This window comes from Buteo buteo, chromosome Z (genome assembly GCF_964188355.1).
Source record: "Buteo buteo chromosome Z, bButBut1.hap1.1, whole genome shotgun sequence".
Taxonomy (NCBI): domain Eukaryota; kingdom Metazoa; phylum Chordata; class Aves; order Accipitriformes; family Accipitridae; genus Buteo; species Buteo buteo.
The window spans coordinates 14,626,059-14,641,854 of record NC_134204.1 but is presented as its reverse complement, the minus strand read 5'-3'; the positions used below and the strand labels follow the sequence as shown (position 1 = coordinate 14,641,854).

The window sequence follows — 15,796 nt, the reverse complement described above, 5'->3', positions numbered from 1 at the left end:
ATGATTATCCCTAGATTACCTGGTCCTGCTACTGGAGGTTCAGGTTTGTGAGACTTCATGGGGTCCAGTCTGTCCTTCTCCAGCTGTTTCCTTGTGCTTCGCTGTCGTGGTTCACGGAACATTGGAAGTGCATGGGCTGAAGGGTCACAGTTTGGAGAGAAAGAAATGTTAGAAATTCCATTTTCTTTTTAAGGTTTTAATTACAAAGACAAAGACTGGGAGTCTTCCTTGCAATGGAAAAGGTGGCAGAAGCAGCCTCCCAGTTTTTCTGTATCCAAGCAGTGGTTTACTGAGGTATACTTTAGAGGGCTTCTTTCTGCTGAATTTTTCAAAGATGAAAGCAGCCAGATTTCCAGGGTTCCTTCAGGCAGAAGCCTTTCATCTGAAATACTGTTTGCACAGTTCATGCATATTTAATTTATTCCTCTGTCATTCAGTTCTCAACATTAGCATTGTGACCAACTGGTTGCTCTTTTCTGAACTTTCCATGTTTCTACGGCTTTCTAATACTCTGAGAGCATGACAAAACCCCAGATGCAGTCTTGGATCTGAAACAGAGGGGTGGAATCCCTTCAATGATCCAAAATGTAATGTTTGTGCATATGAAGTCACAATCACGTTCTTTCTTAAATTAGGAGATTAATCAAGGTTGGAAGAATACCTCGACTGCATATTCCTGTTTTAAAAGTAACACCTAATCCCTCAAAACAGCATTCCTGATATTAAAGAGCAGTTAGAAGTTGGAAGGAAAAAGAAAAAAAAAAGAGAGAGAAAAACAAAAAAGAGGACAAGGAGAAGGAAAAAGGGGTCAGTTCACTTTGCAAAAGGACTTCTGAGATCTTCAGTTGTTTCCAGTTCTATCTGTAAGCTTAAAAGACAGACATCTAACCTCTGAAAAGTTTCTAAAAGATGCAACAAACTTAAAAATTTGCAGAGCAAATCCTTATAATCCTTTATATGCAAGCATCCTTATTTAGTCTCAAAATGATGTGGAAGAAACAGTTAAACAGCTAAACCTCAGTGATAAAAATCTGAAACTTTGCACAATTGGGACCCAAATCTTTGAATGGCATTTATAAATGCCACTGAATACACAAGTTCCATTGGATTTTAAGCAGAAAGTTTTTCCAAAATCACAAAAGCTCTGTACAGTATAAACACTAAAAACAGTGCACACAAAGTGTTTAGATAATAGACCATGTGCTGATATAGTCAAGGCTGTAGTAAGGATGGATTGAGAAGAGCTCCCAAAGGAGATAAATAGCCCTGATCTTTGCCAGCTGCTACTTTACCCACAGCTACTCAAAACCTGGAGCTGGACATCTGCAGCAGTGAGGTAAGTAGGAGACAGCTGTGGCTGGAAAGGACCTGAGAGGGGAACCCAGAACCAAACTGCCTTGATATGGGCCTGGTTACCAAGACTGCCCAGACTTTCTCATTCTAAACTTTCTTTATTATGCTGCCGAACAACTACTTGGTTCTACAGAAATGGTTTTAGCTATTTCCAAGACTACTGGAAAACACAGCTGAATCCAAACACCATGGAACCGGAAGAGAATGAAAAGAAGCAGGACAGCACAACTGTGTGACTGTTCTCATTTCACATGAGGAAACACTACGTAGGACAATGCTAATGGGGAGGGCCAAAATCTCTCAGTCAATCCCCTCGTCCCCTTGTAAAATTTGCCCTTGGGAAAAGGCAGATCACTAAACATTTTATAGTAACAGTGACAACTATGATGCATCAGTGAGCCTTAATATGAATATAAAGTCTTATACAAGTATAGTCCTGAGGCCAGAGAGATATTTAAGCTATATAAACCCCATATAACTCTGGGCAAGTTCTAAATTATGAAAAATCATTTAGAATTTTTTCAAGACCTATCTATAATCTCTGATTTTGGCACTGGTACTGTTAATGTTCCCAAGTGGCAAAACACTTCGTAAAACCATCTACACTCACCAATTCAGTTATTCAAAACTGAAGATTTAAGAAAGCTCCAAAATTTTGGAGGTTTTTGTTTTGTTTTATTTTGTTTTGGTTTTAAGGCAGTTTTCCTTTCAGGCTTTCAGTTGCATCAGAATCTAGAAACCAACCATTATTAATAACTTTACAGAGCATACAGAATATATGCCTTTCTGGTTGTGCAAGCCTACAAAAAAGCACAAACATCTCACACCAATTATCAATACTTAATGATATACTGCAACTTTTTAGAGGGGAAAATACAAAGCTAAATGATCTGCAAATATTTTCAAACCTGAGAAAGAGCTAAGGATGCTGCTATAAAGATATGTTTAAATTCCTTACGTGTTATAATGTAATCCTGTGTAAGAGTCTCTGCTTGTCTCTCTTTTCGTTTTGTTTTGACCACGCATAATTTTGCTCCCCTAGGAGGAAACACACAGCCGTTCCATTGGTCTGTTTATATCAAACAGAAACCATTTTTCATTCAAGACATAGTCTCAACAAAATTATGTAGCACTTTAAATATTCATGAATATGTGTATCTTTGCCTGTCCATGCACATGTGAAGGAGGGTAGAGAGATTAGTATTTCTGTTACAGTTTCTGCTACAGTCTGTTATATGACACGTGGAAATAAGGGTGGAAGATTCATTTCACACTTCATTTGTCCACAGCACTTGTAGCGTGCACATTGAAAGTGCTCCTCTCCAAACATGGGCAATGATTTGCTCCTAGTACTCTTCCTAAGCAGCAGAGGTGGCAGTTATCTAACCAGAGGTGTCTGGAACACTGCAGCAGGAAAGACTGCATAAGCCTGGCTGCAGCAAGACTGATTTAAACTGGTGGTATTTTCCCCCTCATGGTAAGTACCAGGAAACAAACTGGGCATAAAACTGAGCTAGGGCTCTTGTGGTTTGTGCCTTGGAGACTCAGGCTGCCCTCTGGAGAGGGGTCCAAACAATGGTGACCAACTCTCTTGTTCTCTAAATTGACAAAGACCAGAAAAATAAAACCTATTTCTGATAATCTTGTAAACCAGAGTTTACCTTCACATGTCTAGGTCACAGTAAGTATCCAGAAACTGTGAACTGTAACACAGTATGTTTTTGGATGCCAGTGAAACAAAGATGAGTGCATATAGGGGAATAACATCTTATTCATACCACTCAGTACAGATAAGTGTACATTTCCCCTCTGCTGACAGGAAGGAAGTATGCCCCAGTTCTTCAGTCAATCCAGAGAGTAAAAGCAAATTAATTGCAAAAGAAGTATTTATAGACTAGTTAAGTCCTCTTCTTTTCATTCCAGGCTGACAAGTCATCTTATGATGGATCGCTACCACCCTTCCATTAGATATACAGGCAAAATCCACACAAGACAGGTAGGGGTAGGGGAGAAGACTAGCAGAAAGATGGGAATGTGCTTCCTTGGTTTTCCCCCTGTCAAATTGGGTCTTCCAGTATTACTTCACAGACACTGAAGTTTAAGCTAATGCTTCTAAACAAGATTTTTACTTCAGGAAAAAAAAAAAAAAAGACATCAAAAATATGACTAAATACAATAAATATCCTTTTATTAACACCATATCAGCAACCTCCAAGAGATCAGATGAAAGGTTGGTTATTCTTACTCCGGACTTCATGCAATGAAAAAATGAAAGTTTTTGTAAATTCAGGTAGCACAGCCAGCATATTACACCATGAAAAGCCCAGAGGAAAATGTGCCACTTTTCAGAAACAAACTGTTTTGTTTTTTTTCTTTCTACTTTTACTAAATAAGTAAAACTCTGCAAAACAAATGTTACTAAATCAGTTTTTCTTCATTTCTTAGTATAATCACTGAACCCCAGAATCAGGCTAAATTTGGGAAAAAAATAATGTTCCTAATCATTAATCATGATTACGTACCTCTGGCTTTTGACAGGATCATAGTACACTTTGGCCAAACCATTTCCTGTACCAACCATGATCTGGTTCAGCTTGGGATGCCAAAGGCAACGCACAACACTCTGAAATAAAGCAACACATTGATAGTCAGTTGGTCATTCATCTAGATCTTAGAATTAATATTCATATTGTCAAACAGTGGATCAAAGTCACACTGCAGCAGGAACAAGCTTAGGCACATGAACGAATACGCGAATATCTGAATGAATAAAAGTTCCTCTCCAGAGCAGAATACAATGTAAAAGGAGTGACAACACATGGATGTAGGCAGAGAAGGAAGTACAGACTGGTGGCAGTGTGATAACCAGTGGTTTCCACAGGCTGACTGCTCCTGGGTCTTCGTGGGCATAATGGAAATGGAAAGTTAAAGGGGGATTTGAAGGAGAACAATGAAGTGCTTCGGATATAGCAAAAGGCAGGCCTTTATGACTTTTGCATTTTTATTTTTAATTCTTAATTCTTCCACCCTGTTCTTTACTTTATCTGTTTTTCCCTTCTTCTCACACAGCGCTGACCTTTCACTTGCTGACTGCAGAAACGGAAGAGCAGCTGATTTTCAGTCTCAGTTCTGTCTTCCCCACAACCCCCAGAAGAACTTGGTATTTGAAGCCAATGTCTCACAGCTTTGTCACCCATCTGGTCAGTGGAGAAACTCATTTTCAGACATTAAGAGTATTGTTCTTTAATGCACACAGCGTGGCTCTCCATGTGACTTTGAATCTCCATATGATTACTGTATTCAGTCTGATTCAGCAGGCCAGCACAGAAACTCTGTAAGACTTGAGCTTCTGACTCGAGTGAGCCAAAGAAGTGGGCCCAATCTGCCATGAAGGACAACACATCTTAAACACAAAACCTGTATGTGCATCTGACTAATTGAGGGAAAAAAAGTATCTATTTTTGAGAGATAGTAACTCTTTAAAGGGATACTGTCCCAGACTGAAGACAGGTCTTAACAGTGTTTGTGTTACCTATGTAATAAATGTATTCAGAGCTAGAAAGATGCATCATCCTGTTAGTATTTCACTGAACAATACTCATTTTTCTAGCCTCTTTTTTCCACCAAGCTTACTACTTCTCCTTTCAAAAGTCAAGAGTAGACTCTTCTCAAAGTGAACTAATAATTCAATATTCAAACACTATCATCCACCTATCATTGAAGTATCTATATGTATACTTTTTCTTTTTTTTTTACATAATACAGCACATGAAATTCACAAAATTGGAACCACTTATGTCTTAACAGGAGAAACACAGGAAAGTTAAAATATAATTAGGGGTATAATATAGCCCTATAACTTGGGAGATGAGAACCATCTAATCTGGAAGAGAATGGTTATTTATGTATCAGCTCTAGCAACTCCTGAATCACTTTGCATTTTGTATTCCGTACTATTTCTGGTTTGGTCTAGATAGCATTTTTTTGAATGTTACGAGGCACATAACATAAAAAATATTGAAAAAATTCTGATGCCCATTCAGCCATCAGGAATCAGAACTTCATTCTACTACAAGATGATGGATGACTCTCTTCTGAGTTGTTTTTCTGCTTTGTGTTCTTGTTTAAGAAGAAAAATTGAGTGAGATGAGCTTACATGAATCAACTGACCATTCTTTACAAGGTTCCTGTGTAAAACATCCTCTTTCTACATTGATATACATACAACATTATACCTTCCCATTTACTTACAGGTACAAATAAACCTGGCTTGCTTATTACAAGACAACTAAAGGACAACAATCCTTTTACAGGTAACTCTGAAGTACAAAGCAGAATTTTGATCATGCATTATGTCCATGATCCCTGCTACAAGTGACCAAAATAAGCAATACAGGGTTGGTAGTAAGTTGTTTGATTTAAATAAGAGAATCTTAGCTACTGTTATGTAATGTTCAAAATGCTCCAGTAACTCTAAAACACACAAAGCTAATAACAAGTATTGAAGGTCAAAGGTGGGTGGCCTTTTCTTTTATTAATATTTATTGCATGTGTTTAGCCAGCCTTTTTAAACTTTGTAGTTAATGTGGTTCTCCACTTTCTACTGTCAAGTAAATGTATTTTATAGCATGGTACTGGATACCAGCCAACAAAAACAAAGACTGAGACAGCGTGGCTCAGCACTGATGGGAATTGCTAAATTTCTAACTTGTCAAACATGCACAGCACACTTAAAACCACCACGGCACGTGCTCCAGAGCAGGCAAAAGAAACTGCCATTAAATGCAGCCCTATAAATCTTCTGAAACCGTAAAACATCCCCAGAATATAATTTGTTAAAAACTAAACAAATACAAGCTCTGAACATGCAAGTAATTTTATTAATCCACTGGCATATAAACCTACTTTACAAGAAATAATAAAAACTACTTAAGTAGATGTTCAGATTATTTTAGAAAAGGGCAATACTTCAAAAAGGCTAAAATACTGAATTCCTGAACTAAATCCTAGTAATTTTTCCCAATCAATTAATCCTAAAGAAATCAAAATTCTAAACAACTATACAACAAAGGGATCATTGTAGACTAGCTCTTAATATTGAGAGTGAGGGGTAAAGGGGAATCTTTATCATGCAAAAATAATTAATTCCTAAAGAGTACTTATCCTTCAGTGCCTCTTACTTTCCTACAGTTTACACTTAGAGTAAATCAGGTAGAAATCTTTATCACTGGAAATGCTAAACATCAAATTCCGGCTTAAAGAAAGTCTGACCTCCCAGCTTTCCAGGCAAATAAGTATGTTAATAGCAGGAAAATAAGTGTTTTCCTGGCTTGGCCTACCTATGCACATAGGTAGATACCCACCTGCTGACAGTGAATTTTACACAATTACAGAATGGTTGCAGTTGGAAGAGAGCTCTGAAGATAATCTAATTCACCCTCCCTGCTCCAAGCATGGTCAACTACTACAGGTAGCTCCAGACATTGTCCAGTTTCCTTTTGAATATTTCCAAGGATGGAGACGCTACAGCCCCTCTGGGCAACCTGTTTCAATGTATGACCACTCCCACCACAGAAAAACCAAACCAAACCCAAACCATTTTCTTATGTTTAAGTGGAATTTCCTGTAATTAGTTTTGTGCCTATTGCCTCTTGTCCTGTCAATGGGCACCACTGAGCTTTGCTTTACCTGCTTCACCCTTCTGTCCCTCTTCAAGTATTTATACATAAGGTTCCCAGTAAGCCTCCTCTTCTCCAGGCTGAGCGATCCGAGCCTTTCCTTCTGTGCCAGATACTCCAAGCCTTTAATCATTACCTTTGCAGTCCTTCACTGGACTCACTCTAATATGTTCATCTCCGTCTTGTACTGGGAGCTCAGAAGTGGACCCAGCACCACAGATGTGTCTCACCAGGGCTGTGTGGAGGGGAATAATGGCCTCCCTTGACCTGCTGGCAATGCTCTTTTGCCTGATGCAAATGCCCATGGGTTTCTTGCTGCCACTTTCTGTTTCTCTGAGATGGAAAGGGGATTTGCCATTCCACAAACCCTTTTAAGGTTGTGCTCTGCAATGGTACCCAAAACAAACAAGGCGGTACTTCAGTTTTAATTGTCCCAAGACAGGAGCTTAGGCTGGAAGCAATAACCTCAGCAGTTAAGAGCAAACTGCAAGCTCTCACTCTGCTTACCAAGGTGGCGTCATGCTTGGTAAAAGAAGTAAAAGAGCAGGGCCTTAAATTGCCTAACATTGCTTTATGGAAACCTAGCACAAAAGACTTGACTAACCGTAAGCACTGATTGTAAGGAAATCCTGTGGATGACAGCTTCAAGACTCAGCAAATAAGAATAATTGAACAACAACAAAAAACTTCAGCTGACTAATTCTAGATTCAAACATTCAACACAGAACGACTTAACCTGTTTCTAACAGCATTTAAAGCTGAAACAAGACAAATCTATGTAGATTCTGAAATCCAAAAAATTCCAGGTCATATCTCAGCTTTGCAAATGAAAAATAATGTCTTATTATAACAAATAAGAATGATAAAATGCAGAATATATAATCAAATAAAAACCATCAACATTTAAAAAAAAGATTTATGTAATGGGTGGATGTTTTGGACAGTATATCTTTGGAGCATGAAGTCCTGGAAGCCTGTCATAAAAATCCTGAAAATAATTTTATCCATGGAACTGATGTGGCCAGCTTCGTGACCATAAGATCTGAAACTACAGTACTTAAAAAAGACAATTACTAGTAACAATTTAAAAGCTGTTTGGTACTTTTGCTGTTGCAAAAGCTTCAAATGAAATCAATCTGAAAAGCCTTTGGCATTGTCTACTGCATACACAAACACAGTAGCCTGCATTGGGAAATACTGGGAAAAGATTGTGAAAATATTTTTGTGAAGTCAGGCAGGGTAAATATTAAAAATGTTAACTGAAAGAGAAACACTCCAAATTTACCTTCTTCACTGTCACTGTGAAAAAGGTTAGAACAGATTCAGTGGGTGTTATTGATAGTAGGCCTTTGTAATTATTTTCAGGCAACAGATTGTCTTGTAATACTTACTTAAGCTGAAAGTCAATTAAAAAATTATCTACACAATTATAAAGACATCTTTGTTTGCAATCTGGACAAAAATGTTTATCTTCTTAAACAACTGCCTAATAAAATAAGAATATATTACTGATTGTTCTTGAAACTAGCCACAACTTTTTCTAAAGTTGCTGTTCTATTGTTTTAAATAGAAAATATGAATTACCTGAAAAATACATAATTTTTACTTTATTTTTAAACTAAGCACTATACTTGCTTCAGACTCCTAGTTCTTTTAAAATAAACTCCAGTTTTAGAAAATTTTACCTATAATAACTTAAAACTTTAATAATACATGGTAATCTTAAATCTTAAAACTCATAAATACGTAGAAAGGTGGCAGGCAAAAGTGAAGATATCACTATTCCTTTGTGTGCTATTCCACCTGCATCTCTTCTGAGACACGTGCAGTCCCAGCCCACGTGCAATTCTGGGGTGGTTCGTAAATAGTCTCACCCCTAACAGTCCCTTCTCACCTGTGTGTTTCCCTTTGTATCATATAAGCAGAGCTGTTGCTGCAGGTAAACAAACTACACCAAATAGTCTTTCTGTTAGGTTATTCTCCATCTGAGTTAGCACACTAGGCAACTACATAAATGGCTTTGCTGGTACTATGCACGTAACAGTGCTTTGATGGGATTTAACAGCAGTGCCTCTAAACGAGAAACTGAAGCCTGAGATATAATTTTCTGTAACACAGAATGGGACATTTATTCTGGCCTAGAAATATACCTCTGTGTTTAACAGGCAAAGCAGAGAATAACTGAAGCAGATTTCTCAGCAAACAAAAGCTAATTACCTCAACTGAAACTGTCCAGAGCCCTTGGGTAACACCCTGACAGGAGTAAACAATGCTGAGAGAGCATTTTACAAGGTCAGCAAGAAAAGATTAAAATGATTTGTGGCATAGGAATGGAAAATTTACCCCTAAGATGAAACCATGAAGCTGGTAAGGTCATAAAACTACAGACTGATGTCAAGGATTGAAAGAATTCTCCTGGAACTTTGCTTATGGAGTTGGTTCAAGACTGCAGCAGTGAAGGCAGAATTCAGTTCCCTGGCCCGTGCTTCAGGAAAAAACATTCAGTTTTACAGCATGGGTAGAGCAGATCCAGGATGGGAAGAGCAGTCTTGGGGGGGTCAGTACAGGTTGGAGGCAGCATGGTGAGGAAAGGTTAATAAATTCTAGTAAGAGGGACTAGGAAGGGTTAGAGATGTTTTGCATTAGGAAGAGGATCTGGCAGAGGTTATGAGGGTTGTGCGAAGCTTCAGAGGGTATCTGCTACGGAAAACATACATAAAGCATACTAAGAAAAAAACCTGAGCAAATACAGCAAGCATTCCTAGTTCCTACACATTATAGAGTATGTATAGCCTTCACATAAACATTAATTCTTAGGCCTAAAATATTTTTCTGCCACATTCCAAAGCCTGAGCAGTCACTTAATCTCACTAGTATCTTTTGAATCTACCAAGATGTAAGTTTGCCCGTTATGTAACAAAATAAGGAGAATGTATATAAAGAATGTCTCTTGAAAGTATTACCTCTATCCTCTTTCACTCTGCAGCAAGAAAGCTAGGAAAAATTAAGGTTTCCCTCCATCATTGTCTTCTTGTATTCCTATACTAACATTTTACATGACTGTGAGCTGAAGCTGTACAAAAGCATTGATTTCTTTTTTTCTGCATTTCAGTCGAAACTTTGACTGATATCCAACAAAATGTAACTACCTTTATATGTATACAAACCCTAAGATAACAGCCAATCTTTTGTTGTTAGCAAGATTTTATTAAACAGACACGAATGTGTGTATGCATATACTGATATAATGGAATAAGGAGGTCATAGTTTGCGGCAAGACTGGCATGATATCAAGTTTCACCATTTCTCAAAGAATTCCAAGGACTTTTGTATTTCTGACATAAATACGAATCACCATACACTTCTGCAGTACTTAGGTCAATGGAGCTATATTCTTTCCTTGCTACTGCAAAATGAAAAGTAAATTAGGGGGGCCATATTTTATAATGATGTTTTAATTTCTCTTCCCTCCTTCAGGAGGTCTTACTGTTTCTCAATCAGGCATTGTTTTCTTTGGAAATAACCCCTTTTCCCTAAAGACAGTTAAGTTTTAAGGTTAAATACCTCACATTTGTCTTTGAAAATGAACATTTCATGTGAAGTGTATTTTCAGATAATGCATGATAATGTATCAGCCTTTTCAAGTTCATTAGTAAAGCTCCTCCTGCCATGCAGGGAAGAGGAAAGAAAAACATGCTTCCATATCAGTCATGCACTGTTGGAATAACCCTTTTGAATTTTTCTTTCTCTTCACCTCACATACAGCCTTTCACTGTTCTCTGATAGTTCTCAACTCTCAGCCTGCTTATACATTTGCTCCAAAATGCCAGAATTGATTGCTTAGTTATCTGCAGCTATCAGACTTTTAGGCTAAGTTCACTAAATTAATATCTGCTCCCACGGCTATTAATGAAAACTGCTTAAATGAAAGTACAGACAAACAAATCTGATAAATGGAGAAGATGCATCTATCTACTTCCACACCTACAGAAAACTACCCTGAGAAGGTGGAAATCTCTACTAAATGATACTGACATACAGCTAATATTCATACTCTGTCTGTGGCGAGTGTGCAGCCAACATCCCACTTGTAAACTCGAAAAAGCAGAAGTGATTTCCTTGAAAATTACCGCTAGAAAAAAAATACTGCTAATTCCAGATAAATAGTGAAAATGGAAATGGAACATGCTAATCCTAGGCTTTCACACGTCTAACTGTTGAAGCAAGAATTCATGGGGTTTTGAAGTTTCCTTCATGTGATGTTTCCACTGATTTAAAAAAAAGTTTGTTAAAATTTAGATAAAGTTCTGTAATCCTAAGGTGAAGTCGCTGGTTTTTTGACAGTTATGTTTGGAAATTAGGTGCAAGGAAGAGAGCATAGACTTGACTCTCAGCTAGCACAATCCTTCCTAGAGTGGCAGTAAATTGTATTTATTTGTAAATTGCCTACTGTCATAAATCCTTAAATCAATAGGAACGAGTGCAAAAGTAATGCATTGTCTTCTACTTTGCTATTGGTGAAGTCAGAGCACAAGAGATGAAACGTACCAGTGCTTTAGCAGGGCAGAATAAACATCAGTGGAGGGAAGTGGAGATCTTAGGTGGGACTTACCTCACTAAACTTAAGATGTCTACACCTCTAATCTTTAGAGGTCTACTCTTTAAATGCCTACAACCTTTCACCTCCCTTTATAGTTAACCAAGAAAAATAAGCATTTTACAGTGGCCTTTATCTAACCTATTTTAGATATCTATTTTTGGATGAGATAAAATCACAGTCTGGATGTGTTTATTTTTCTCTGCTGATTAGAAAAGGAGCCTAGGATGACTGGATCAGCTCTAGACATCTATATTTGGTCAGGTGAATCCCCACAGCCTACAATGGCCAAAATAACTATGTAAGAAAAACAGAAAACTAACAAGGATCTATATTACAGCACGTTGTGCTACTTACATAAAACTCTCCAGTTCAAGGATAAAGGATCCTGGAAGCCAAATTAAATACTCCTAGTGCAGAAAGAATACAGCAGATACAAACTCCTAAAACTGTCCAACAAATCTTTAGAATCTTAGCTCGAAAGATCAGGTCTAGCTCTGGAGATACTTAAAAAGTGAATGGGGATAAAACAGAAACAAATCCAGCCTGTGTTCACCCTTACTGCTTACCACTGTTCTAAACTACAATCTAATAAATAATTCCTTCAGAATCTGTTCTGAAGCTGTACAACAAAAAAAGTGACAGCAAGAGCTGCTGCTCTGAGAAAATATTTTCGGTTAGGAAAAGAAAAGCTTAAACAAACCTCTCTTTCCTATGTGCAAGCTTTGCTTCAGTGGCCGTGACGGTATGTGATGGGTTCTGTTTGAACAGCGCTGCTTGGATTTGCTGCAGTTGGCTGTCCAGACAGGCAGATAAGCAGCATGTCAGCAGGGAAGATAGTGAACGTGTGAAATGACATTTTGACCATGGTCGTGGACTCTGTAAGGACAGGTCACCACAGCAGTGGCCAAATGGGGCTTTTCTGACTGAACTGAATATTTATCTTAACTATACTTTTCACAAATTCCAACATTTCTGAAAAAAACCTCAGTCTGTCAAAATCTGGGCAAATATGGATGCAGTTTATTTAGAATATTTATTCTGTCTTTCCTCCTGTAAAACCCTACATATTCATGGTGAAGAACTGCTTGTGCAATGCAATATCTTTTAAATACGTAAGAGCTTAAAACATAATTAAGCAATACTACCTAGGAAACCTGACTGCTTATTAGTATCTTTTTTTAAGAAACAGTAATTACCTTTCAAATTATCATTACCTGTTACCTAAGCCTATAGTTGTATGATATTATTTTTATATCTGAGAGAGGTAAGCATTTTCAAGCTTCTGCTGGAGTGAGGCATCAAATCTCAGTGTGCCTTCCAGCTTAATCTTCTATAGTTCTGGAACTTGCACAACATTAAGTCCATCTGACTTCAGTGATACATATTACCAGAAGAGAAAGGAAATGTACAAAGTTATTTCAGAAAAAAATGTACTTATTTCAAAGGATTTCTATGTCTTTAATAAAACATTAAAATATTTGGAGGCTGACAGCTAAAGACAGCTTCTCACTACCACAAAATCTTTCAACGAGTGCTCCCCATCCTTGTTTGGCTACTGCTGCTTTAAAAAAATTTCTCTAAATAGGAAAGATATTTAAGCAGTGGCTTTCAAGCTTTTCAATTTTATAATGAAGGTGTGGAACCCTTTAGAAACTTCAGGTACTTAGACTACTGTACAGGGGATACAAATCTGGTCATTGTACAAATCTTTATGGGCATGTTTGAAGTGGCTCACAGTTTTCACAGATTGAAAACTTCTCTGCAACTGCTTATGAAATACATGTCAGCAAGAATGCATACACTACTTGTTAAAAGAGAGGAAAATGCCTCATAACATACTAACAATCTCATGATGCTGGGCTGCAGGAAAGGCCCATAAGCATTCTAACTTACAGGCAGCAGAGTGACTCCTACCTGTTTTCAAGATCTCAAAGCTTCAAAAGGAAACACTTATTTCCTCCCTTTCAGAAACAGGGCTAAGAGAGCTTTAAGCAAACATTTCAGCACAGTTTTCCCCAAATGTACAAAGATATATTTTCTCTCCTATTCTATGTGACTGTAATTTATAGAAAAAAAAATTCAGAAACTCAATATTCTAACCTGAAGCTAATGGTAATCTTACCAGCAGAAATACCACTATTTCTACATAATAATCAAGGATCGTTAATAATGATGGTTGACATGCAGAATGGAAAGTAAAATCAACCCATAAAGTTAGAATAGTAAGGAAAGGCTTTTATATAGATAGGTCTTTCATTGATTTCTCCACAGAAGACCTGCATGAAACATCAGCTACGTTAACCATCTGCTCCCCTCCAAGAACAACAGAAGTTCTACCTTAAGAATCATAGTAAGATAATGCTGCTCAGAGACAACATTAATTCCATCCGCACACTCCGTAATCTCTTTTTGCCGGTGTCTTACAGCACAGTAGTGATCCAAAAGCCAACGACTTGGCTTGCCATGCTGCTATATCTGGGAAAGGCTGGTCTGCCTCCTGGATGCACCCACTGACCAGAGGAGGGGAAAAAACGTAGACTGAGTAACTCTTGCAAAACTGGTGTATTTTTTATTAAAAAAAAAAAGATTAAAGAACAGATTTAGGACTATACCATTTCCAAACGTCTACGAAGCTGAACAACAAATGCTACCAGTTTCCTTCCACCTTGTTTCTTCTTTTGAGCAAAAAGATGGTTAACACTCGTATGTTGACACTATGCATGCTCTGATCCAAAAAAAAGGCTGCTCACACAATAAAAATATACTAATATTATATTAAAAATCTACTTTAAACCCCAATTGCAAAAATCTTCAGGTTTGAGATTCCCCTGGAGCTCTTCCAAGGAAAAGAGCCAACTACAATAAATAAGGTGGGAGGTTAGGGAATATCCAGAATGCAGTGACCTGCTATCATTAGATTTAAAATACTCATGAGAATACAGTAGTAGAGGAAACAACACTAATGTTTTTCCCTTGTGAAACATGACTTAGAAAATGTGTGGAAATATTCAATATAAAAGGGACCAGAAACGGATAAAATTTACAATTTTCTATGTAGAAACCAGAAATAGCCTCAAAACATTTTCAGAAGCCAATAATTTAAAGCAGGATCTCAATATAGAACATATGGATAGCCATGCTGTATCACTTACCTTTTAAGGTACAGCTATAAAATATATTCTTAGAAGTGAATTGAGCCCCTGAAGACCACTTTCCTTTTTCAATGAATAGAAGTGACTTAATCAAGATGGCAAACTGTTTTCCTTGTAATTGCAAGGTAGGGCATTTTCAAGCACCTGCTCTGTTAAAATTACAGCCACACTTTCATCACAGTATATCACAAAACTAAGGCAGACAACCTTTGCGTACAACCCCAACTCCCTGTTACAATGAGGAAACCTGCACAGTTTAATTCTCTTGCATACTTCAAACCTCTAGTGACAGTTCCCCTAAAACAAAGTACATGCTGCTTCAAGATATACAAAGGGAAGGACCACGTTGTCTTTAGATATATCTGAAAGCATAGAATAAAAACTGACAAGTTACCTCACTATAAAAACACATTTCTGTGATTCACCTTTTATACTAGATTTTGGTTTTTTACTTTAATCGGTACAAAAATTTACTGGACCTTAAATATTGTCTTTAATTCCTTATTGTGGAAAATGTGGATTTTCCTTTCAAATAAAATAAATGGCTTAAAAAACCCCCACAGAAGTAGCACAATGATCTCTTCCAGAAGTTAAAAGAATTTATTTTTCTTAAAATCAAAAGCTTTAAATCTTAGTGAAATGGGCCACAGTGGAAAAGCCCTTTACAATATTACTGCACCTTATAAATAGTAAATGATATCGTTTGAGGTCAAAGAAAGAAACACTGCCATCCTGTATCAACTGTGCATAAAGGATGCTGGAAGTTTCATATTCCTTACTCCTTCTTTCCTTTTCACTCTTTAATCTAAAAAGAAGCTTTATTTATAGCTTGTCTCAGAAGACCTTCCTGAAACATCCCTTAGAGGTATTTTGAGAAGTATTTAATAATTTAACTTTTGCTTATATTTGAGAAACTAAGAAAATATTGAAGAATCCTCCTAACAGAAACAGGTTTCCCAAACCAACCATAAATCTACATTTTTGGATTGTCACTTATCTACAAAAACCTGCAG

At 37.3% G+C, this 15,796-nt stretch overlaps 1 protein-coding gene across 1 annotated transcript in view; it reads right to left on the bottom strand.

The window, feature by feature from the left end:
* The window catches only part of WDR70 (WD repeat domain 70), a 142,090-nt gene that overhangs the window by 8,826 nt on the left and 117,468 nt on the right, over positions 1 to 15,796 (bottom strand). The window contains exons 14-16 of the mRNA XM_075019702.1: positions 3,876 to 3,976; positions 2,312 to 2,391; positions 20 to 136 (exon numbers count right to left, since the gene is read on the bottom strand). Of these exons, the coding sequence (XP_074875803.1) occupies positions 20 to 136; positions 2,312 to 2,391; positions 3,876 to 3,976 (298 nt within the window). The remainder of the gene's footprint in view (positions 1 to 19; positions 137 to 2,311; positions 2,392 to 3,875; positions 3,977 to 15,796) is intronic.